Source organism: Nyctibius grandis, chromosome 22 (genome assembly GCF_013368605.1).
Source record: "Nyctibius grandis isolate bNycGra1 chromosome 22, bNycGra1.pri, whole genome shotgun sequence".
Taxonomy (NCBI): Eukaryota; Metazoa; Chordata; class Aves; order Nyctibiiformes; family Nyctibiidae; genus Nyctibius; species Nyctibius grandis.
This window is the reverse complement of record NC_090679.1, coordinates 6,462,723-6,487,646: the sequence shown is the minus strand read 5'-3', so window position 1 is coordinate 6,487,646 and position 24,924 is coordinate 6,462,723. Positions and strand designations below refer to the sequence as shown.

The window sequence follows — 24,924 nt, the reverse complement described above, 5'->3', positions numbered from 1 at the left end:
GGCTGAGCAGGCTGACCTGGGACAGAGAAACGCAGGGTGGAAAGGGGTGACCACGGAGCAGAGGCCGTCTGATGTCCTTATCTCCTGCCTGCACTTGCAGCTGCCGGGGAACGGGGTGGTCCCGTAAGTGCTCCCTCCCTCGGGCTCGTGGGACAGGATAAATTTTGGTGGTTATATCTGGGGTTATAGGACAGTGCCCTGGACATGTTCAGCTGGGGAGGCGATGCCCTGCATCCCCTTGTCCTGGACACCTTTGGCATAGGGCTCTTCCCTCCCCAGTACACCTTGCTCCCTGGTGGGGAGCCCTCCACCCTCCCCTCTTCACCCCCAGCTCCATGGTGCTAATCCAAGACCAAACCCCACGGGGACCTCCCTGGGAGACCCAACCCCTCCAAAACACACCGCAAGGCATCCCACACCACAGCCGCAGATTCCCATGGGAGCAGGGGGAAGAGGAGGGAGGGAGAGCCCTCCCCAGCCCCGCAGGGTACCTCGGCATCCCCACTGCGTGGGAATCATCATCTCCAGCGGTGAGGCTGGGAAGCTGATGGCAGGACCAGCAGAAAAACCTCCGGGATGGTTCTCCAGTGTAGGTGCAGCCAGACTCACCTCGGAGGCTGCCACGTCACGCCCCGGGGCAGAGGAGGAAGCGCCTGCTCATCCCACGGGCAGCAGAGCTGCTCCCTTACCTACCCAGTGCCACATCAGCGCCGCCGCCCCCTCCCTCGCTGTCACGCACCCTGGTCGGAAAAAAAAACCCTCCTCTCCCCTGCTGCAAGACAAGGGCCCTTTTGTTCGGGGAGAAAGCACCTACCTCCCCTTCGGCTGCACACACGCAACCGCCGGCCGCCTAACTGCAGGAAACCTCCCTCCTTCCACCGGCTCGGCGTTAAAGTTTAATGCGGTTAAGAAATCGGTGTAAAAAATCACCCTTCCACATACGAGCCCTTCGCACAGCCCGGCAAAGCGTATCCACACAACGCCCCGGGCTGGAGGGACCCGCGCCCCGAGAGGTGATGCAGTCCCGGGGTTGGTTTTCTCTGGCGGGGGGTCCCGCTGCTGCGGAAGGACCACTGGTCAGCACCGCTATGGCCAGCAGCGGTGTGAGCCCACGGCGAAGCCCTGGACCCTGGGACCCGCCCGGGGTTGCAGGCAGGAGCCAGCGCCAGGTCAGCGCTCACACATCTCTCCCCTCAGATGCAGGGATGCCATCGAGTCCGGCAGCATTTACCCCTGCACGCAGGCAGGTACCATCCCCCTGGTCCAGGGATGCCGTGCGGTCAGAACCTCTGCACCTGGAGTAACCCCGAGCACATCTCAGAACAGAAAGGATGGATCCTCCAGAGTTTTAGCCATTCCAAAACACGTCTCCCCATCTTTCCATCCCAAAATAACACTGCTCTTACCTGGAGGCTCTCAGCAGACAAGCTGGGCTAAATATTTGGGCTCTGTCTTTCCTGCACATGGGGAGGACAGGGTGGGAAATGCCTCTTCCCCCATCCAGCCGAGCATCCAGAAGAGATCTGGCTGCTCATTAGAGCTTCTGGGAATTTGCACTCATTTCAGGATTCAGTAAAACCTTAATCTACGGAGTAATCTCTGAGCATCACATCTGTGCGAGCGAGAGAAAACATGATGGGGGAGGCTGTTACCAGAGGCTAAGGCTGCTGTGGGATGCTGCTGCTTCTGGTTTGCTTGGGTTTTCCGAGGTGTCTGAAGAGACCCCCTGAAATGCAAGGAGCTGCGCAGTGCACGGGAGATCTCTCCCTCCGTTCCTGCCGCCGTCTCCTGGTCGTGGAAAGCCTTGCTGGCAGCCTAAGACACCCCCTTGATGCCCCCCCCTAGCTCCGTCGCCCTCAGCCAAGGCTCTGCGGCTCTCCAGGGATCTGCGGGAGGGGGCTGGATCAGACCCTCAAGTCAGGAGACACAACCCTGGGGATTTGCATCCTGAACGGCCACACAGACCCTCTGAGATAGGCGGACACAGCAGCCTCACATGTGGGGACACTAGGACCCTTCTCCTCCCTCCAAACACCCATTCACATCCAACACAGGGCAATTTGGTACCTCTGTAGTTCAAACTACATCAGCAGGGGATGGACAGACAGACAGGGCACACACAGACAAGTACATCACAAGGTCGGGGCCAGGAAACCAGACGCCCTGAATCCCTTGGGTTGGATGAGGGGCAGAACTAGCCCAATTTTCCAATTCCTCCCCTTGACAGGAACTGGGGTTAGGGTAAGTCAAAGCCTGCCATGTGCTCTGTGTCCTGCAGGGAAGGATGCTGCTGCTACCTGAAAAACAGCATCCCAAAGCCAGCATCCCAAAACCAGCACATCCTGGTGCCCAGACCCACTGGAGCTGCACAGGGCAGCACCGGCTGCTGAGTTACCCCGGCCCCATAAGGAGCAAATATTTCCAAATCCCTCCCAGAGATGTTAAGAAATCCCCTCTCAGGTGGGAGGGGAGGACGGGCTCCTCCAGCAGCTCCTCGCCCAGGAAGGACCAACGCAGCCCTCATGGCTGATGCGGAGCAGGTTGGACCTGGGGTGCACAACCTCACCGCAAACAAAGCATCTCCCAAAAAACTCCAGCACCATAAAGAAGCTACTGAGGCCCAAAGCAGGGCAGGCCCGCCGTGCCGCCGCTCTCCCCCGCTGTGAGAGCCCAATCCCCCAACAGCCTGATGGCGAGGTTTCCTTTGCCGTCGGTAAGCAATGTCTCACATCCTCTCCAACCATAATGGGCTAAAAAACACAGTTCCCCTGTGGATTCAGCCCGTTTCCTTCTATTCTTTAACAGGAAGCTCTGTGAGAGTCAGCCCAGGCAGGCAAATCGCTCCTCACCCTCTTGTCCCTCCCGGGATGGACAGAGCCTTAGCGGGGCTGCAGAGCCACAAGCCACCGAGAAGATGCTGGCTCCGTCCGTCCATCCGCTCCTCTGGCTGTTCGGCTGCGTGCTCTTCCGAGGTGAGATGCTCCGTGGGGGGATTTGGGGAGCCCGACTTCACGGGGGGCACCAAAGGGAACCAGCCAGGTGTTCAAACAGGTAGTAGCTGCCATCAGAAAGCTCAGCCTTTAAATTCAGGGGTGGCAGGAGTCAGGTTGCTGGGAAAAATGTGGCCATACCAGGTTTACAGGATTTATTTGATGGCGCTGGAATGAAAGAGCCTGTTTCCCAGTTAACAAAAGGAGTGTTTCTGCTGAGGGCTGCGATGCTGAGGCGGTTTGTAGTGACTTTTGTCGAATAAACATAAAGGTAAAACATTTAAATGCCCAGGACACTATTTTCCTCAAAGGTATTTTTTCCTTGGCTGTTTTTAATTTTTCCTCTCATTGATATAAATACAAAGACCATGTGCAAGACTCATGCAGATCATGCTTGGGGACATGGTTTCATGGTGGACTTGGCAGTGTCGGGTTTACAGTTGGACTTGATGATCTTAGAGGTCTTTTCCAACCTAAATGATTCTATGGCTCATCCTTATTGTAATAATTCAGCTCCTCTGTGATAATTCTGCTTTAACTTCTCTTTCCCACGTGAGTCGCGGTGTGGGATGAAGGTTTCCTGCTCTGAAGGGTGACAGGTTGTGTTTTCCTGCATCGTCAGGCACCTTTGGTGTTGCTGACAGCCGTAGTAGCTAGGAGCTGAAAAGCAAAGGAATATAGACTGCAACATCATTGCTGCTTCGAATAGACAACCACCTAAAAATAACGTGTCTCCAAAGTTTTTATCATTAAACCATAGAAGTTGCCTGTGGGTTACAGCCACTGTGCTGGCAATAATGGGATTTGTAAAGGGCAGAGAATATAGACACCGGTTCAATTAGTAGCTGTGTAATTCTGGGAAGTAAGAGCACGTGGATTGGAAAATTTCTCTCTTCATTAGAGGGCAACACTGCTGGCTTCAGCAGAGGGGCAAATTATGCCCAGTATCATACAAAGGGCTTTGAGGCCCCTTGGCCATACTGCCGTGCTCCTTAATGCCTGGCCAGAATGGTGTTCCTCCCTTAAAACTACTTGGTGTGGTTTGCACGGGCCAGGAACACCACAGAGGTTGTCACAGCCCCTCTCTGCTCAGCTGCATCACGGTAGGTGCGGGACCACTGGCTGCACTGCCCCCAGAGAGTCACCCCCCGGGTGGACCCAGCTGCTGCAGCATCAGGTGGGAGGGATGCCACCCTCCGTCCTTTGGTCCTGAGCACATCACTTTGTCCTCTGCAGTCTGCTTAAAACCACGGGGCAGGGACACACAGGCCACTGGAGAGGGAATTAGAGGCTCTTGAATGAGACGGAAGAGCTCAGAGGTCTCCCTGCACCTGAGGAGGTGGAAGTAACCTTGCAGGAGAGACAGAATTTCCTTTGGCTGGAAACTAACACCTGCCTGTTTCCACATAGGTTTTTTATTTTTTAAACTTCATGCAAGTTCATTAATTTATTAATGAATTCATTATTTCTTAATTTAAACTCCTAAGCTCTCAAAGTTATTTCTAAAGGAAGGCTCAAATACTGTTATTTTGAAATCACCGAAGTGGGAAGGTTTGGAGCATTTCCAACCTATTTTTCCTCCCCTAGAAACACTTAACAGCAAATTTGTCCAAACAAACCTCTTCCTATGAATGGTTTCCATTACAATGGGCAGGCATTTTCCAGACAAAAGATTTCCACTGAAAAATTCCTCCTCAAAGCTGATGAGAACCCAGCAGGATTTTCCCACTGCTCTCCATCCACTGCTCTCCTTATCTGCACCACAGCCAGTGGATGGATAATGCCACGAGAAGCACAGTATATTAAAAAGATATAAATATCTTGATATATATATTTGATATAATCAAAAAAATGGGGTGCAGCTAGAGGACAGAGATTGAGCTACCAGGAGACCTTCCAGACACAGTGCTTGCACCCTAAAACCAGGGCATCTGGTGCATCCTAAAACTGATTCATTGGCTAAAGGGGAGTGGCCAGCGCAACCCTGACCTGATGAAGAAGGAAGAGAAAGCAGGTGGTGGTTAGGAGAATTGTTTGTTCACAAAACAAACTGCTCCCTTCTAGTAACGTGAAACCCCGCAGATGACTCTGCAAATCTGACCAAAGAGGCCAGAGATGGTTTCCAGGAATTATGTCCCATTTACAATAGGTGAGTCAACAACAGGTGTCCCTTGGAGGGGACGGTGCCGGTAACCCAGCGCCGGGAACGCTCCTGCTGGGAAAGCCCAGCCATGGGCTTAAGCCCGGGGATGGAAAAGGGAGATCTGAGCCTTGCATGGCACCAGCAAAAGGCAGCAGTGCCAAGCCTTGGCTAGAAGGTCTCATTACTGCTCTGCCCTGAGGAGCCCACTCAGCATGACCCAACCACTGTAACGAGGAGGAACCTCCCATTCGGTATTTTTTTGTAGACTTATGGGCTGGGGGGGGCTGTTTTCACCTTTCAGCTGAATCATCCCAGCACAGCAGAAAGGAGCAAAGTCCTCTCTAGCAACTCTGGCTGAAGATATAAAAGTTTCAAGGAGACTCTGCCCCTAACACCAGTAGCTCGTGAAACTTCCTACAAATGTGGTGAAACACCCGGGATGCAGTTCAATGGCACTGCCTTCCTAGCAGCTGGATTTCACAGGTTAGGGAGAATCTTCTCACCACTGGCTGGTGAGAAACCACTGTTTTTTTGGGCCCAGTTCCCTGAGATCAAGGTTGCTGATCCAGGACACAGTGATGGGACAGGGACATCATAGTATAGAAGGAAAGCTAGCGGCTTGGGCTCGCCACGCTACAGAAAGAGGAGGCAGAGAGCTCACGTGGAGCCGTTTGTTGCAGAAATGTGGAAGAGGGAGCTGTGGAGGTGTGGAGCACATCTATCCACCCTCCGGAGCCAGGCAAACCCTTCTGGCACTGGGGACAACCACTGGGGACAGCCACCACTGGTTCTGGGCAAAAGAGGGGACCCAAGGTGGGTGTCCCCCACCTGTCCCACCATCATCAGGTACAACTGCAGACTCTGCGTGCTTCCAAGGGCAGCACAGCTCTGAGCGAGCAGCTCCAGACATTCGATTCAATAAGCTCCTCTCGTACGTTAGCTAGAAGTGGTGCTGGAGTTGCTAAAAATCTTGGAATCACATTGAAATTAGCATGATTAGAAATGAGGGAGAAACATGTCACAGTGGACGATGCACCGGGTGGAGATACACGACCACTGAGTTCTGTGTCTGCCACTTATCGTAACGCTCTTGTGCCTTGTTTTCCCCAGATAGGAAATAGGGATAATACAATTACCCCTTCTGTAAAGTGCTTTGAAATCTGGGAATAAACCCTAGGTGATATCACCAGGGTCACTCACCTAAAATCTCAGATGAAGCTTGTCAGGCCAGGATGCTTTACCTGCTCTTTACAGCATTTGCAGTCTACAACTACCTGAAGGGAGGTTGTAGTGGAGTGGGAGTTGTCCTCTTCTCCCAGGCAACTAGCGACAGGACAAGAGGACACAGCCTCAAGCTTCACCAGGGGAGGTTCAGGTTGGACATTAGGAAGAATTTCTTTTCAGCAAGGGTCATTAGCCATTGGAAGGGGATGCCCAGGGAGGTGGTAGAGTCACCATCTCTGGAGGTGTTTAAGAAAAGACTGGACATGGCACTTAGTGCCCTGGTCTAGTTGCCATGGTGGTGTCAGGGCAATGGTTGAACTCAATGATGCCAGAGGGCTCTTCCAACCTGGTTGATTCTGTGATTTAGCTGCTGCTTCTGCAGGACTTAGCACTTCAGGCAGCAGCTGCGCGGTGCCTCCCCACCACTGATGCACTGAGATGCCTGCATCCAGGCAGGGACATCCTTCAGCTGCTCCCCTGGGGCTCAGGCCAGGAGAATTAAGAAAAGAAAGTGGAAAGAACGGGAATTATGAGAAATCTCTTTGCCACCAGCCCCGTACACACCTTGTCGCCCGGGTCACTAGGTGGGAGCTGAACCGATCCCAGCAGATCACGTTCCTGCATGGTGGTTCACGAACACTGCACAGCCTGGCTGCTACCAGCACCGCCCAAATAAACCTGGGGAATCTTGGAATTGCTGGAAAGAACAATAAATTCATGAATAAACTTGGAAACGGTAGCAAAGACCCTCCATGAACTTGGGGCTCTGCGGACACCTGTCCGGAGGTGTTGCATACGAGCAAATCTCGTAAGTAGGAGCTGATCTCCTACAGCAGCTGGAGCACACAATGTTTGGAACAAAATCATACAACCTGTAGAGGACCACCTGCGAGGGGGCCTGTACAATGGCAGGACCTCGGCTGGGAGCCTCATCGTGGTGTGAAAGCAGCGCTGCTGAACTCGCCTGCAACTTGTCACACCTCCTCCGCGCCTCAGTTTCCCCATCTACAGAAAACAAAGCAGAGCTAACACTACCCCTCTCCTCTGTAAAGTGCTTTGAGATCTGCTGATGAATAATATTATATCAAAAAAAGTGCAGGCAGGGAAAAAGAACACGCTGGGCTCTGGCTCCTATCAAGCCTGGAAAGGTGGTCCCCCCATCTTTCATTTGAACTGGGCATGGAGTGATTTCCTCCTCCAAAACCCCAGACCCAGTGTCAAACCCTAGGAGCAGCACAGCCAGAAGGGCAGGACCCCCTTCACCAGCACTACAAAGACAAGGGGTGAACACAGAGGTTCGTGGAGGAAACTGGAACCAGTAAGCAGCTGGGAGGGTGATGGCGCAGCAGCCTGATGGAGCAGGTGGTTACTCCCCAAACACCATGGAGCAGTGGTGGTGCAGCCAGGAGAAAAGCCACGCTGCTTTCCTCTTGCAGGAGCAACCACTTTTTGTTGAGAAAACAGACCTCAGCCCACACGGTGACGGGGCAGAGCCCGCTCCACGCACGCGGTTTCCCCACATTGTTTGTCTCCCAGCTTGTTTTCTACAGTCAAGTGGTTTTTTAATCGACTTCCGCTAGGATCTGCCTCCAGAACAGCTCACCAGAGAGGAGCGCAGAGCGTGATGCTCAGAGAGGATGCCCAGGCCTGGGTGCAGCCCTTGAGGAGGGGCAGAGGAAGGCTAAGATTAATTTTAATTGCTGATGAGGTCCGGGGTTAGTTCCTGGCTCTCTAAACTTTCCATAACACTTTGGCCAAGTCATTACAATTCAGAACAACTTGGCAGTGAGCCGAATTCCCATTCTCATTTGGGAATGAGATGCTTAAATACTTCTGTGGATCTGGGACCTGATTTAGGCTGTCAGTTATCCAGCCTGTGTAACGACACTTTTCCTCTCTCTCCTGCACAATTTCCACCTTACCTGTTCTGCTCTGAGACCCTCAAAGCAGAGGCACCTTTTTTAGGCGCTTAATAAAATAGGACCTAGGCTTTGGCAGAGCTCTCTGCTTTCCAGGTTTCCTAATACAGGATTTTTTTTCCATGGTCAAGTCCTAAGAATTGGGTGTTGTTGCTCTCTGCTGCTTCAACAGCCGCTGTGTTTCACCCAGGAAACAGCTGCACTTGCATTAAGCGGTCGGTATATTTTTGTCATGGGCTGTTGTTGGACAGAAGTACCAATATTTGAACTGAAAAGTCTAATTTTAGGTTGCCAGGTCTCTTTTCTGAAAGCATTTGTTTATGCACCCTGCAAGCAGAGGGTGATGGCGAGGTTGGGACAGCAAATGCCACACGGGCTCCGCAGCTCCCTGCCACGCAATGCGCTACCTGGGGACACGTAGGACATCACCACATCTCCCCCCAAAACTGCCAGGGAAGCAGAAGAGTCCAGCGAGTCCAGGGTTACATGTCATCGGGGATAGATGGTTCCTTTCCATCACCAGTGGACAGGACCAGTCCCAGTCCCAGTCCCAGTCCCAGTGCCTTCATACTAGTGCCAGAGATCCTCCCCCTGTGACTCCATCCCACTATGAACACAGATGGGCAGCACGAGCCCTTCCTGAGCCTCATCTAAACCCTGCTGCCGTGTTTCCAACAGCTGGCCCAGCTCTCTGCTACAGCAGTGCTGCTATACTCTGATGTAAAGTTTGGGTTTTTTAAATGTCAGTTTAAAAAATGCCAGTTCTTCAGCTGCAGAAACCACTATTTAAATGTCTACAATTGCCAAAAATAACACCAAAGCAGAAATACCTAAAATTCACCTTTTTTTTTGGTTTACATCATTCTCTTTTTGTGCTGAGGAGTGAGCAGGGCGAGCCACTGGCTCTGGGAACATCTCGTCTGCCATGAGAAAAGGCTGCACAGAAAGACCCCTCTGCTCTCAGTCTAACACTCACGTCTAACCTCACAGAAGAACTACTGCAAATAACAGAAACCCCAAATTACCCTGCTCATCCTCTGGAAAAAATAACCGAAAAGCAGCTAGCGCTGAGTCAGAGCCGGAATGCACCTGCAGCTCCTCTGCAGCACTATGGCTCTGGTGGGTAATCAGGAGCTTCCCATTACAGCGAGAGCAGAAAGCCATATTTCCCCTCGTAAATCCCTCAACAAGCTCCCCGTCTCCACCTAGAGCTGCACAATCTGGCTATAAATCACTTGCACCCAAACACGCAACAAATATCTTGGCAGCGCTTACGCTCAATGGCGAGTCATTTGAATGGCTTTGATGTTTATTGCAATTACAGCTGCGCTGGCTGCGTCCTGATTATTATTGTTAGCTGTTTATACAGCCAGGGCCCTCATGGAGGGGAGCAGGGCCGTGCTGGCAGCGGCACCGGGAGGAAACGGTTTCCAGCACCGTTTGCACGACAGTCCCCCGAGGACGTCTGCAGGGAGCCGCGACGCGTGGCACTTTTTTGTTCATACCCATCCTGCTGCCCGGCCCCATGACGTGACTTGGGTCTCTTCCTGCTTTGCGCACGTCCATCCCTCTCTGCTGTAATTCATCCGGGATGCTAAGCACCTTCACCAAAAGAAAACACCTAATATAAGAGGACTTTTGATTGTTTGAGTTGGCAGGGAAGGCATAACAAGCAGCAGTGGCCAGAAGTCAGAGCCAGACCTGCTCCGCTCTGCAATAACATGTGGCTGTGTTTAGAGAAGCCAGCGCCATTTATTCACGAGTAAAGTGCCAAAAGGGGATCTCCATCCCTTGGCCTCCTCACAGCAAGACCTGCCACTTCTCCGCAGCAAAACTCAAACACGGCAGACCAAAGCGAGCATCTAGTTGGCCAGGTGAACTGCAGGGACTGAGCACTGGAAAAAACCCTGCTCATTCATCTTATTTACAATAACCCCAAGGGTTAGTTTCGCAAACGGAGAGCTCCTTATGAGGCAGTGCTCTGGTGTGACCTTCAGCCAAGGGCTGAGCTGTGGTGGAAGAAAGCGTTGAGTACGATCCTCTTCCTCTTGCCCTAGCGCTGGGGATGCTGGAGCTGGCCCATGGGACGGTCCCATCAGGGATGACAGTGCAGGGCAATGTCACCTCCCTTGCCCTCAGCTTCCTCCCATCCCTAGAGGCTCTGTTCAAGCTCTTAAATTTCTCCTCAGCTGCACTAAAAATGCTGGAATAAATGGCCAGCTCAGCACCTGTATTCCCCTTTTCCTTCGACAAAGACTAAGTGTAGACAATAGATCTTTCTTCAGTGATTCTTGATGCTTTCACATGCCATGTACACTACAAAGCACCTCTGATCATTTAAAAAAGAAAATGTGTTACAAGCAGCTACTTCTGCCTACAGAGGAACAAGACAATGGCCCCTGCAAGGGAATTTTGGAGAAAGGGGAGCTGTTTGAGTTTGGCAGCTGCTAGAGGATATTGGCCGCCATGATGATCTCAGCATGTTATTTTTTGTGCTGAATGTATACAGAGTACCTTAAGGCATTTGCAAGCCAACATCCAGAAATTGTGTTGTTAAGCTGTTTAAGAAGCCCAGTGACAAAGAGAAAACTTGGCGAACTCTTGGGATCCATGGAAACAGCCCAAATCACCACATGTTCTCCATGGAGTCAGCTGGGCCCCTGGGCAGCAGGCAGTGCCCCACAGTATCCCAGGAGACAGGGCTGCAAAGGGGTGCACCCCCCTTCCACTAAAGAAGCATCTCTACCTCTTTAAGAAGGGCAACCGTGTGCCCCAAAGATCTTTTTTTTCCCATTATATTAGTTGATTTAGTAAGTGATGTTACACCTCTCCATAATCCTGTCTACGTTTCTAGACTGATGTTCATTTAACCTGCTCTTCAAAACCTGCAGAGAAGGATAACCCATAATTCTCCTACACAATCACTCCTAGAAATTCACTTTCCTTATGTCAACAGTTTCCTATTGCCCAGCGTCCCCTTTCCTTGCTGCAGTTAAAGTCCTTGTTTTCTGGTCCTGTTCCCAATGGATTTAGAAAACCAATTAGTCCCTTCCTCGCTACGTAATTAAAGAACTGATCATGTCTGCTCTTTTATGGACTTAAACATGACAGTTTTGCCAGCCTGCTGCCCCGTAAGCTAGAAAAGCATGGAAAAGATCTGAAAAGTCAAGTCTGATTTTCACAGCCAAATCCTATCTATAAAGAGACCATGTTTTATTGTGTATTCACCACGGTTTACACGCTGTTTTGGTTCCTGTTTGGCTGGGATCATTGTCATAAAGCCTCAGACAAAAAAAACAATTAGGGCTCCAACACCATTAGATAAGAAAAATGAGATCAATCAGGAGCTCGCTACACCCAGATGGTCCTGAGGGGTGGGCTCTGAGCCAAGCCCCAGTAACCCACACACACTGGATGCTAAAGATCTCATTCCAGAGACTGCTGTACATTTTTGTCCAAAACCTTTAGCTCTCGTGGGACTCCAGTGAGACGGATCACTGGTGGGATCAGATTCAAATGGTTTCTGTAACTGTAATATAGTTTCTTTCATGAATCTCAACTAGAGGCAGCAGCAGGATCACCAGCAATAACCATTTAAAAATACCAATTAGGATATGCATTTCAAAAATAACAGACTCAAAGTCAGTCACCTTTTCAAAGTTAAACCAGTTGGGTTTGATTTGAGCATTTAAAGTGCATTTACGTTTTCCAGTTCTTGTCCCCAAGAATGGGAACTGGACATTTCTTTTTCCCATTTTAAATGGCAGCATTTTTAGTTGGCATCTCATCCAATCATAGCACTCCAGGAGCTGGGGCTTAAAGAAAAACACCAGAGGTCCTGAGAGTAGGCAACACGGAGGGTTGGTGCAGGGATGCTTTGTCAGAAATACAAAACAAAACCCAAAAAAACACAAACAAAAACACCTTTCAGTTGAGAGACCTAGAGGACAACCCACCACTACCAGGGAAGGCAGCTCTGAGTCAGTCCCCAAGACGCAGCCCCCTCGTTGTGTCCAGACTTACATGGCCACAAGGCTTCAGCCAGCCTCCAGGGACACAAATACATGGGACAGAAGGATCAGAGGTAGGAGCCAGGAAGGAAAACAGTCCCATCAGCCCTGGAAGCCTTTATGAACCTCATCCATCCGCTCATTAAGGTCTCAAGGGAACAAAGCGTTCAAATGTGTGTCTGAACTCTTTAAACAGCTCCAGAGTACATGTCAGCCTTCCTCTGCCAAGGCTGAGCTGGAGGCAAACAGCTCACGGGGAGGGAATGACCCCACTGATTCATATGGGTCTGCATTTTCCCTGTAACAGAGGAAGACAACTCCCTGAAGGGTTTGTCTCCCTCTGGGGAGGGGGGCATTTATCCTGGCTGAATAAACTCCAGTACTAATTTAGTCAGAACCTGATAGTTTTGCACTCAGTGTTTGCTACTGCTTCTTTGCTAATCCTTGGGGGGAAATCATGTATTTCAAAGTCATTCCTACAGAAGATGAGGAAAACCCAAACCACACAACCAGCACGAACACTAATGCATTAGCAACAGTAACAGATTAGCATGGCTAATACTTTTATTCTTTCATTTCAGGTACTACAGCCTCCACAGACTCCTCCGTCCACGCTGTAACAGGTACCTCCTGGGCTGCGATCTGCTTTATACGCCTGTTTGGATGTGGATGCATGTGCCCATGTGGGGATGCAAATGGAGAGTCCACAAATGAGAACCAGATTAAAAACTCCCACCCGATGAAGCACCTTCTCCCAGGACCCTGCATTGCCCACCTCTCCCTGCCCCATCTATTCACCCCCAGATCTTCAGGGGCCATGGAGGGCACTGCACCCCAGAGAATGACCTTGCCTGGCTCCTCTTTTTGTCTGGAAGAGAGCGATGTGGTGTTCCAGGAAGCCTTGTGAGAGCAGAGGGATCCTGCCTCATCTTTGCTCCCCGTTTCCCCCAGCTGTTTCCTAGCAGTTAGCATGCTCTTCTCCATGGATCCTCAAAGGTCCCTTGGCCCACGGGTCCCTATAGCCATACCAGTGACAAACTCCCTCCTTAGCATCTCTTGCCCCTGTCACCCTTTCAGCTCTTATTGGCTATAATGGCCCCTTTCCAGCCCATCCTTCAACCCTCCCTATGGGGATCCCGCCAACAAGGAGCACGTGTAGGAGACGTCACCTCCGTGTCTCTCTGCTTGTGTTACAGGTCAATCCCAATCAACAACACACAGCCCTGAAGTAAAGAACCAGACCTCAGGTAATGCTCATCTGGAGACCTAAGAGTGCAGCTCGGGGGCATCCTGGCTTGTAACTGGTCTGACCTTCAGTCCAGCTGGGCCATCCAGCAATAAATGGGGCTACGCAGCAGCAGGTTGGATAAGAACAGTGGTGGGGAAGAAGGAAATTTTGTGGTGTAAGGCCTTCTGATCCAGTCAGCTCACCCCAGAGGGATCAGGGCACAGGTGTGAGCAAGAACAGGAAAAAATCCCTAAATTGAACAGGGAGAAGCAGGGTCGGCAGGTCACAACCCAGGGAAAACCCTGAGCTTTGAATCTTGTGTGCACGAAGGATGTGACTGCCCAGAGCCCCTGCAAGGAGCCAGGCTGGGCGGTGTCCGCGTTGCTGCATCCTCCTCCCTGGCATCACCCGCTTTGCTTAGCAGCTCTTCCGTGCAAGGACGGCCGGGTGTGTGCAGCATGTGTGAGCACAGCACCTTGCTCGCCAGGTCTGGCCTCGCCTCCTGAAGTGAGCGTAGGGAGGTGTTAGCAGAAAGTTACATGTTTCAGTCTGAAAATACACAAAACCAAATACACAAGAAGGGGTCTCTCCAACTCCAGATCCACATCTGTTAGTCCGCCTGGATCTTTGAAGACAGATCTCTTCCTGCTATGTTTGGCGTGTTGTAGGGGGGGAATCCTTTCTAAGCGTAGCTACCCTTCCAAAGGGATCCCAAAAATATAAAGGAAAAAGATCTCAAAAACATCTCAGAGTGTGCTTCCATGCCTTGTAGAAAAAAGAAACTTATTCCTAAATTCAAATATTGTGGTGAAGGATGTGAATAAAAGGAAAAAAAAACCACAAACAACCTTAAAACCATTTTCACTCTCTTCTCATTTTTTATCGGAAAGCCAAGAGAAGTCTAGACAAAGAACTTGCCTGTAAATTCCAAGCTGGTGATCCACTCTTCCTTGCAGAATGCTGACTGAAAGCTTTTTCCCCCACATTTTGCTCTGGATCATGTTCTTGCTGTGCAGCTTTGAGTAGCAGGTTGAGGAAGATGACAGAGCCTCCAGACCATGGCAAGAACTGAATTATTTGTGCTTAGAGACTCTCAGTGAAGGGAAACATGAAAGTTAGCATTACAGATAACAAGCAAACACACACATGGATGCCAGGCAGCTCTAGCCAGTTAAAGTGTCCAGTGATAGAAATACCTTCATTTTCAAAGTGAGGAAAAAAGCGGTGGCAAAAAGCAGACTTTCTCCATGTGTCTCCTGAGCTCTGCCAGCTCAGCACCTCCATACATTAAAAAAAGCAAAAGCTAACACTGAAGTATGAGCTCCCTGAGCAGGACAAAGCCTATTCCCTTGTCTACTCATGCCCGTGCTTTCCCTAGCAGATTATCCACAACTCCCAAGGAGCTGGAGGACTCTTTGCGATAGCCATGCCCTCCTGCAAGCTGTTTCTGAGCAGACTTGTGGTGAGCAGAGCTCTCTGAAGTAACGCTATGCTTCCTCTACAGAGCCTTCAGTAAAATCAACACCACCAACCCACTTGAACCTCACCTCTGTGGGTCAAACTACTACAGCCAAACCCTCTCCCGTCGCTACCACACTGCTGGCGTTGACTGCGCGAGGTAAGTATGGAAAACTCAATTTTTTGCTCAGGCAGGACCTGTTTATGCATCCCTCCTTATCCAAGCAAAACTGGGGGCATCAGAAAGACTGGGCTAGCCCGAGCCATCCTACTTATTCAGTAGCAGCAACTTTTGAATCTCTTTGAGTCTTTGCTAAAAAAGCAGCTCATTTCAGCTCCCCAAAAGCACAGGGCTGGACACAGCCATGACCTAGATGTGGCAGCTGCACAGCAAGCCAGTATCAGAAAAGCCAGATCATGCTTTACCAGGTAATGTTTTGTGGAGGAGCTATGGCACCCCAGGAGACGTCTCCCAAACTCATCACTCATGTACACTCTCTAAATTGACTGCACAGCTTGCTAGCTGGACATCCTGATGTTTGTTTGGAGGGGAATTCTCATGAGAACAATGTTTTTTACCCAATGGAAACCCAACAGCTCTCCATCACACACTTCGTAGCAGTTTCAAGAGTTAATTCTCCTTTCCCATGTTTTCTTTATCCAGATGAAAAATCTAGTGGAAGCAGAAGCACAGCAGCTTCACCACCTCAAGGTACTTTGTCCTTTTATAAAGTAACAATAAGCTTAGATAATTTCATGGCAATTAGCTTACTTGGTTCACATGGTGCAGGTTATCTATGCACTAGTCTTCATCTTGGGGTTGAGCCATCAGTAACACCCAAAATCATGTCTGGTATCCTTACAAGCCGTGATAAAACATGAGACTGAATGCACTTAACATCCTCTGCCTGGGATGAACTTGAACAGTTGAAAGACTGATCTATGTTTAGGGAAAGGCAGCCCTTTTAACATCCTTTTTAAAAAAAAAATATCATTTTGCTTTTGACAGTTTGCTTAACCCAGCCTGTAAGCAAAAATTAGAGAATTCAGTAAGAGCTTTCTCAGAATAAGGGCAGAATCCAAGTGAGTGGGAAGACTGAATCTGACAGCTCAGCTGATTCCCCGTTAAACATTCAGCCTCAAAAACCTGCAATAGTCAAGACAAAGCGCCCTGCCTCTCCAAGTACCTCTCAGATCTTCTCTAACACCAGCAAAGTTAAAAACCCATGGTCAGCTCTGCCTGCACAGATGTCCAACCAGCATGCCTGTGCCCAGCTAAGCCAAGAGCCCTTTGCCTCAGAGCAGACTGCTATAAATTATAACCTTGCTTTATATCTGAAAAGCTCCATACATCTTTGACTATAGAAATGTTGCTGATGCTTCCAAAAGCGAGGTCTCCTGTCGTGTGAGACCCAGCATTTCCCAGGGATGGGGTATCCATGCCAGATTCAGCAAACCGCAGCTTCTGCCTGCCTCCCATGGCTAGAAAAACAGTTTCAGAATGAAACAAAGGGTTTGATGACTGGTGAAAGAATTGTAGAGCAGTAGTCCCTGCTTCTCAGGACTGTTCTGCTCTGTATGAACCGGTTATGTTGGTTATTTCATACCTTTTCCCCTTTTCATACTGTTTCTCCTTTTTTCTTCTGACTTTTGGCAAAATTACATCCTGAAGCAGCGATGTTTTCTGCAAGACAGGAACCCCAGTTTCAACTGCACGCCCTGCGCTCCACTGCAGAGTGCCAGGAGCTGTTTCACACTTCTCCAGGCAGCACATACTTTTGGCCAACGCTGCTATTGGGAAGGTGGGGATGGGAAAGCAGGAAAGAAGATCCTACTTGACCTACAGATGATCTTCTGAAGCTCTGAAACGTCATTTTTAGTCTCCTGACAGGGCCTGTAGCTCTTCATTAATGTCAATGCAGATAATCTGGCCGTCCGACACACATCCAGGAGGCCGCAAAGGGTTTTTTTCTCTGTACAAGCTGAAACACAGGCTAGCTTTAAATTTGCTTGCACAGGCATTGGAAGCAGCTGTCACAAACCAAACAGCCTTGTATAAGCCAGTTCATCCCACTGAGAACTGGAGTCCTTGCTCGAACAAACCTCTACATTGCCACATATGGTGGTACAAGTTAGCCCAACTCCAACTAGCTTAATTACTTCTAGATAACCCAGGACAGCATACCCACTAAGGACAAGCCGAACAGTCAATCCACACCCATATCCTGCAGAATTTCTTCCCCTAAGCAGATTTTTTTTAAAAGTCTCAACATTTATAAGCAATAGCAAATCTATTACCTTCCCAGGTATTTGAATTTTGGTTCCCTGAGTTTCTATTTGGACATGGAAAATAGTACAAAGTATGTTTGCTGGGAAGGTTTTAGCTTGAGTATGAACTCCGTGTTTTCCCAGGTATCACCAGCATTACTGTGAATCCATTCTCCTCTCCAGCATGCCCATTAGTTCTTTTGGTTATTAGAAGACACTCAAGGACAAGACTCACATCCTGTGTTTCTCTGTTCAGGTCAAGAGCCCAAGAGCAGCGAGAGAACCACAGCATCAGCAACTCAAGGTGCTTCCTCCTTTCTCTCGCAGAGAGGTGATTACCACTAGATATTTTATAGCCCTTTTCACAGCCAACAGCAAGGCCATCATGCTGCTGTCTTCAAGGCAGCATGGTGAACAGCCAACGAGTACCTGAGGGATGCTGGCCATCTCATCTAGTCCTTGAAAAGCCTGTAAAGCTCCAGAGAAGCAGCACTTTGGGGCAACCTGTTCAGCCTGGGAACAGTGGTTGTGAGCCACAGCAGGAAAGGTGCCACTATGGCAAAAGGTTGTAAAATGAGGGAGACAAGACAAGCCTCCCCCTCAAACACACTGTCAGATCAGTCCTTCACCTGCCACGCTCAGCTTCCTCACTAGGGCCCCAGCAGAAAACCCTGCGGGTGTTCTCAGATTGTCCATAAATGGGTCCACACCAAGGCAATCCGATTCCCACATAGGTCTTGGTCACTTTGCTGTTAACATTGATGGGGTTGGCCATGATCCAACGTTATTCTCTTCAATAAAGTGAGAGTTAGGTCCTGTAGCATTGCTAGAAATCCCCTTCCCAACCTTGGAAGACAGACTTTTATATAAAGCTACCTTTTTCCCCTCTTGTAGGCACCTCCAATCCAGTCACCCCAACACCGAAGTCCTCTGGCTACTTGCCTGTGCCCACTCCGACAGATGATAAATCACCACTGACAGTGGCAGCTTTTGGTAAGGTCTTGTGCAATGTGGGGAGAGGAGGGGGATCTGTTTAGCCAGGCCATGCTGGTTTGGACACCCAGCTTCAAAGATGCTTCCCTGGAGACAGCACCACAGTTTTATTCTTCAGCATGCCTGATTCTGGAGTTTTCAGAGTGCAAGGGAAAACCCTTGAGAAAAAGACTTGGCACCAGCAGGCAATAAAGCACCTAATAAATACTCCCAGCCATGCCCAGGTATACAAGGGACAGACAATTTGAAAGTCCATTATGGCTACACCTGAGCTTGGGATCTTGCTCCCAGCACCAGTGCTTGCCCCAGCTCCATGTTAGGACAAAAGCTCTTGTTAGGACAAGAGCTGGGCACAAATGATTGCATGCTATGCCTTGGTTTCCCTGACAGGGTCTAGAATAAACACGCTACCCACCTGGAAGCTTACATAATCTTTTTTCCCTGCAAACCTGTTGGGACTTCATTCCTACCCCACCTTATTGCCTTCCCCTGTACATTTGCATCCTGCTTGGCAGGAAGCAGACAAGTCCTCCACATCCTTCAGACTGTGGAAGGATGGAGCAAGAGATGCCATACCTTAACCTGGCAATAGATTTGAAGATAGGCATGGGGTAGATTTAAGAGACCCACTCTGCCTTGGGCTACGCTGTCCTCTTCTTCTATGAAGATGAGCAAAAAACCCAATTTACTCATTTCTATCACTTTATAGGAAGAAGTGTTATTTCAGAAGTGGTTTTGTAAGTGTTGACTTCATAAGCATCATTTGCTTATCTCCTCCAAGGGAAACCACGAGAAGCCCTCAAGCAGTTTTAACAGGACAAGATTCCTGTGCAAAGAATAGTTTGATTTATTGAGGCCCGATGACAGAATCAAATCTGCATTTGGCCACTGGTTTATGAGACAGATGACATTGTTCACAGTCTTTAGCTTGTCTCTCCCCATTACATTATGTATTTATCTCACTTTATACTCCTTTAGGATAAGATTTACCAACTGCAGTAGGGACATACTGACTCCAATTAATCCACAGTGTAATCAGCTGACTTCTGCCCTCCCAACACTGCCTTACCAATTAAGTATTCATCAGAAGCCCTTTGAGGCTAAAACACAAGAGGCTAAAGCCATTCGCTCTAGTGACTACTTACTTCTCTGCCTATTATGTATCATGATCATTATAATAAAAATATTGATTTCTGACCCAAGTTTTGATGACAGTCAAAGTCCCTCCACTACCCCAGAAGCTGAGGACAGGCACACTGTTATCTCAATTGCAGACAGTTCTTTCCTCCATCCCCAGGTGTCATCAGCTTCATCGTTATTCTGATAGTGGTTGTGATCATTCTGGTCAGCGTGGTCAGCCTGAGGTTCAAGTGTAACCGCTCAAAGGACTCAGAAGGTATTTGCCTGGGGTGATCTGTCTTTCCCTAATCAAAAAGCCATCAGTTTCTACATGGATCTGGCAATTCCTGAAAGATGCTTTTAAAAAGCTTACACGGTGGGGAGGTTTTGAAGCCCAACTGGATTCAGCAGTTAGGAAGGTAGTGTGACCACCTCTTTAGAGCCCCCCAGCCCAGACCCATCTGCACAAGGAAACACTCCCAAGTTTGCTGCAGTTAAATGTGCAGATTTCCAGAGGTGGGCAGCTCTTCCAGTAAAAGTCCTGGAGTTTGACACTCCTTTTCCCTCAGAATTCCACTTCCCACAAAGCAGTGCCCACTCGAGGGCAGGGCTGCTCTACAGCAAGACAGTAACTGCCAAAAGACCCAAGGATGCCAGTGGCTGAAGAGGCAGCATTCAGTCCTGCCTGTACGTCACATTCATTGGAGAATTTTCTCTAATCAGCCCTGAAGTATCCCCTGTGGTGTCTCTAATCTCATTTGGATTTCATTTATAACCCTGTACAATGTAATTCTGAATATAGCTGACTTATAGCTGTGATGTTTTCTCACCCGTACATCACCAACTGCCTTTCTCCCTCCAGACAAACAGAAACCAGGGACCTCCATGGTATCAGAGAGGTAAGGCTGCTCACACTACTCACATCCTATTGCAAATGCCAATTTTATCCCAGAACTAATTTTATCAAGGAAAAGAGGCTGTTTTGGTTATTTCAGGTGGAAGCATTTCAAGACATCTTTGAGACAGGTAAAAAAACGAAATGAGTTCTCATAGCACCTCATCCTCTGCCTGATTGAGTTAAAGGTAGAAGTTCAATATTTAGGGGCCTCATGTCAAAGCTGCACTGATATCTGTGAAGACTCATCACCTTCCAAAAGCAGTTTGCTTGTCTGTCTTTGCCTAGATACAGAGTTGAGGTCTAAACTTGGGTTTCTGGATCTCAAAGCAGCCTCAGTGAGATGAGATCAGGTCTCCAAAAATATCTTCCAAGACACCTATTACTGTTATCTAGCAAGAGCAGGATAAGGAGGCCCCAATCCAGAGACCTTTGGAAGAGAAGCACCAAGCACAAGACGGTCCATCTGAACCCCCCAGTCCATCACTGCTACCCAAGAAGAGAGGCTGCACGTGGGAACGCAGCAGGAAACAAGAGCTGAAGGGACCAAAACATGTTGCTCCTACTTTTCCATCTGATCATTTCCTACCAAAGTAATAAATGCTGCTTTGGAAAGAGGCAAGGGACACAGGGAACAAAGTCCCTAAGTATTTAGGTGCCAAATTTGCACCAATGGTTCCCAAATACCCTTAATGGTCATGATCTAAGTGATCTGCAGCCACTGAATAGAGGACTGTGCCCCCAAGGCACCTTAGTCCTCAAAGTCATCCAGTCTCCACTGGCACCAAATGCATATCCCAGCCCTCAGAGTAGGGAGAAAGGGCAATTCCACCTTCCTAATACTTGTAACTCTCACTCTTAAGAGAGATGCTGGCAATACATGAGCAGCAGCATTGGATGTAAAAACATCCAGGGCTCCCTTTGTATGGCAGGCTGGGCCTGAATCAGGACAGCAGCTCACAGGGCAGTGCAAATCAGCCCCGGTCCCGTGTACCAGCCAGCCGCAGCCGTGCCTGTTTGCCTCCACTTGTGTGCAAAGAAACTCCCTTCTCTCATTTTCCAGAGTGGTTAATACTGCTTTCTCTTCTTGACAGCTCGGCAGGCACAAGGCACAAGGACAACAGCATCACTCTGATCTCCATGAAGAACATCAACATGAACAACAGCATGAGTTACCCGCCATCAGAAAAGGTTTCCCTTTTAAGACTTGCTTTTTAGAGAGTTAGACGGGGATTATTTCTCTTGTTGGATAAGAGCATGCCTTTGAGGTATTTCTTTGCTCTCTTATTCCTTCAGAAAGGTAATAAAAAAACAGCTGCCACCAAACTCCTAAAGGTCCAAACTGGTTCCAGTGAGCCTGGTGAACATTTGGGTCCCCGTCTCAGGTTTATCCAAGCTGCCTGAACTCAAGGTGTCGAGCACACCTCACATATACAGGTGCCATCACCCAAGGCCAGCCATAAGAGCTTGAGCAGTTAGTCATTAAATGAAGAGGTAGATAAGCTAGCCTTAGCGACGTCAAGGCCTCACCCTCTAGTCCAAGCTCACCACACTCCTGCTCCACAGGTGATGTTGGAGCACATTCCCATCAGTACTCTCAGATCCATTCCATGCAAGTAATTCACAAAATTTCAAGTTGTTTTAAAGCTAAACTAGCCCTGGGACTGGGTTGGAGTGAACACATTGCTTAACTTCTTTTGCCAGCCCTAATAGGCTGTTTTGTTCCTCTTGCAGGTGCTATGAAGCCAAGGACCCAGAGCTGGAAGCTGACTCATGACAACCAGCAGTGACATTCTAGGTTCTCTTTTTTTTTTCCTTGGGAAAAAAGCAAGGGTGGACTTTATATATATAAATTATTGTGTCCTTTCTAATCAATACATTTACAGTAGCATCCCACATAGCTTCCTCGCCTGGGGTCTAAGGGCTTTCTCCAGTTACAGCCTGCCATGCTCAAGGGTTGATATCTAACTCTTATTTTTTTATATGCCTTCAAATCCTCAGATTATTCCAGCAGCAAGAAGTACCAAGGAACCATCTACTTTGCTAATAAACTGCTGCCTTAGATTAATGGCCTTTATAGCCTGTGCCAGCCAGCCACAGGCTCGTTACTCAGTATAGCCCCACACTGAGTCAAACCCGTGCCTTAGAAAAGCATGATCTGCAGCTGAAGGCCTAATGGGATGTAAATGGCCAAGTTCTAGGTCAAATCCCAGCACGATTGCTCCAAGCCCCTTATCCTTGGTGCCCTCGTCGTCCCCGCAGCAGTGGGGATGATCATATCCACCTACCTCACAGGGTTGTTGTGAGGCTATGTTAATCAATGTCTGTAAAGCATTTGGAGAGCCATGAATTAAAGGTGCTGCTGAAATGCAAATTGCCATCTTAAATACTTTATTATTAATAACTGAGCTTCAGGCAGGCAGGTCGCTGTCTTCCCACAGGTCCAACATGCTCAAAGAAGCCTCATCTTAAGCATAAAGAACAAGGTCTCTGCATAGACAGGGTTTTATCCCAGTGTAAAAAGGAGTGGCCACAAGCAAAATGCTGAGCTACTTCAGCTCCTGAAGTTTGGTAGCCCGAGTCTGCTGGGAGAGCTTCCATCTTCCGTACCACCACTTTCCCAGAGTTTCCTGATAGACCAGAAAAGCAGATGCCCCTTCAGTTCAGCCAGAGCACCCACCTTACGGCAGCCCCAAGCACCACCGGTGCATACCCGAGTTGCCACAATAATGAGAACAGTCCATTAGGCTCCACAGGGCAACAGCTCACGTCTGGAGCCAGCTGGGTCACCACCAGAGCTGGCTCAGAGCCAGCTGCCACTCACTTCCACTGCCTACAGCAAAATACAGCCTTATAAGCCGAGCAACCAAGGATGATGGAGACGTCAATACCCAGCCTCCAATGACCATAAGAGAAACGATGCACTGTTGGGGTATTTCTGGAGGTCTCAGTAGCATAACGCACGAAAGCACTAACTCTGCAACCACCTTTGCCTCTGCCCATCTTCACCGTGACTCCTGCTTGCAAGCTTCACCAGCTCCACCGTCAACACAGACCTCCAAAGCACCTCGTCTACCCAGCAGCAGTACACTGAGATACTGCCTTCTCCGAACATGAGCATCAGCATCCATCAACCCCGGAGGTGAAGTTTAAGGAAAAAAAAGACTTAGCCAAGCACTCAAAATAGGTGCCACTGCACACATTCCCCTGCACAGTTTGACGAAACATAATAATTTAATTTTATAGGTTGGGTAAGAGGTATTTACTGGAACGTGCAGTGCTAGAGGTAGCTGTGCTTTGCAGCTGGCAATTACATGTTCAGCAAAATAAATGCAATGTTTGCACAGCTCCTGCTAGATCCAGCACAGTTTCTATCTCTAACACACACACCAGGTAGTTTTGATAAGCTGTTCTTTTAAAGAAATTAAGCCGTTCTGGTAAAATTCCTGAAAAGTAAAATGACATCACTTCGCTCATCCGCCCTCCACCAGACTGGTGAGTTTGCTTAAGCACGAGATCCCAGGTGATTCCCAAGTAGGTGGATCCAGATAGCTCCAGATCTCAGACTCGGTGCATGGAGCCTCAGAAGCAGGAAGGCACTACAAAGGCAGCTGGTCAGTACCTGTGATATCAGACACTGCAGTAATTGTCAAGCTTTAACTAACCTCCCCTCCACAATGACCTCCAAAAGATGGTCCCATGGTTAATTTTCCTTCCTTTGTGCTCCTTCTTCCCATAGACTCTTGAAGGTCTTGACAAATAACCTGAACCTGCTCCGCTCTAAAACTGACCCACATCCAAAGGCAAAAATTCCAACTTTGAACTTGTTCAAACAAAGAATGAATAAAAAATAAGCAATAGAAGTGACATAACCCCTAACTTCCAGTCGCTGCTGCCCACGTGAAAGGACAGAACTTCTCCAAGCTGCTGTGCTCCTACAAAGCACACTGGTGGAAGATACTGTCCCCAAAATCGGGAATAAAACTCCTTAACCCTGGGTTTTAGCATTAATGAGAAGGCATTACTTTATTCAGCCGAGGGACACGGGGATTGCTCCACCTAACATGCTCACCGAGGGACAAAAGCACACTCATTATATATATTATAGAAAAATGAATATTCATACAATTCCTGAGAAAAGCCCGCCTATTCCAAGAAACCTTATGCATATGCTAATATATTATGTAATGTCTTTGCACACACGTACTAAACTGGGGAAGGGGTCTTGGGTGGGCTCTGGGGGTCGCAATCCCCCCATAGTTACGCTGTCTGATGTATAACCGTGCTTCTGCGCAGGCGTGGTTGAGGTCTTTCTGTTGACACATGCAGGTGGCTCCAAGGAGAAGATCCTGTTCTGGTTCTTACAGGATTTATCTCTACTCCTGACCCCAGAGCTGTGAATCAAGTCATTTAAGACCCTACAAAGATGTTGTTCACAGTCTTGTTTATCTTTGGCCCTTCTTTGTAATTAGTGAGGAATTTAACAGAGACCTCGGATTCTCTAAGACTAAGCGCAAGCAAGAATCAGTGACGACTGTAATTCTAAGTGTTACCAGTCCCAGAAGCAGACGCTGTCTGCAAAACACGCCGTTAGCTTCAGAAAGCGCAGTTATTTTAGCTGAAAGGAAAATTACTGACAGGAAAGTTGATTCTGTCTAAAGGGTACACAGAGTCGGC

General features: G+C 48.8%; 1 protein-coding gene across 1 annotated transcript; it reads left to right on the top strand.

Annotated features, from left to right (window-relative positions):
* The first annotated feature begins 2,837 nt into the window (after positions 1-2,837).
* On the top strand, positions 2,838-22,621 carry ECSCR (endothelial cell surface expressed chemotaxis and apoptosis regulator). Its single transcript, XM_068417283.1, has 11 exons — positions 2,838-2,972; positions 12,868-12,909; positions 13,483-13,533; positions 15,019-15,132; positions 15,637-15,684; positions 17,497-17,544; positions 18,135-18,233; positions 19,531-19,629; positions 20,215-20,251; positions 21,342-21,438; positions 21,982-22,621. Exons 1-11 carry the CDS (start codon positions 2,915-2,917, stop codon positions 21,988-21,990), a joined length of 702 nt encoding a protein of 233 aa, XP_068273384.1. The 5' UTR covers positions 2,838-2,914; the 3' UTR covers positions 21,991-22,621.
* Positions 22,622-24,924: the final 2,303 nt, after the last annotated feature.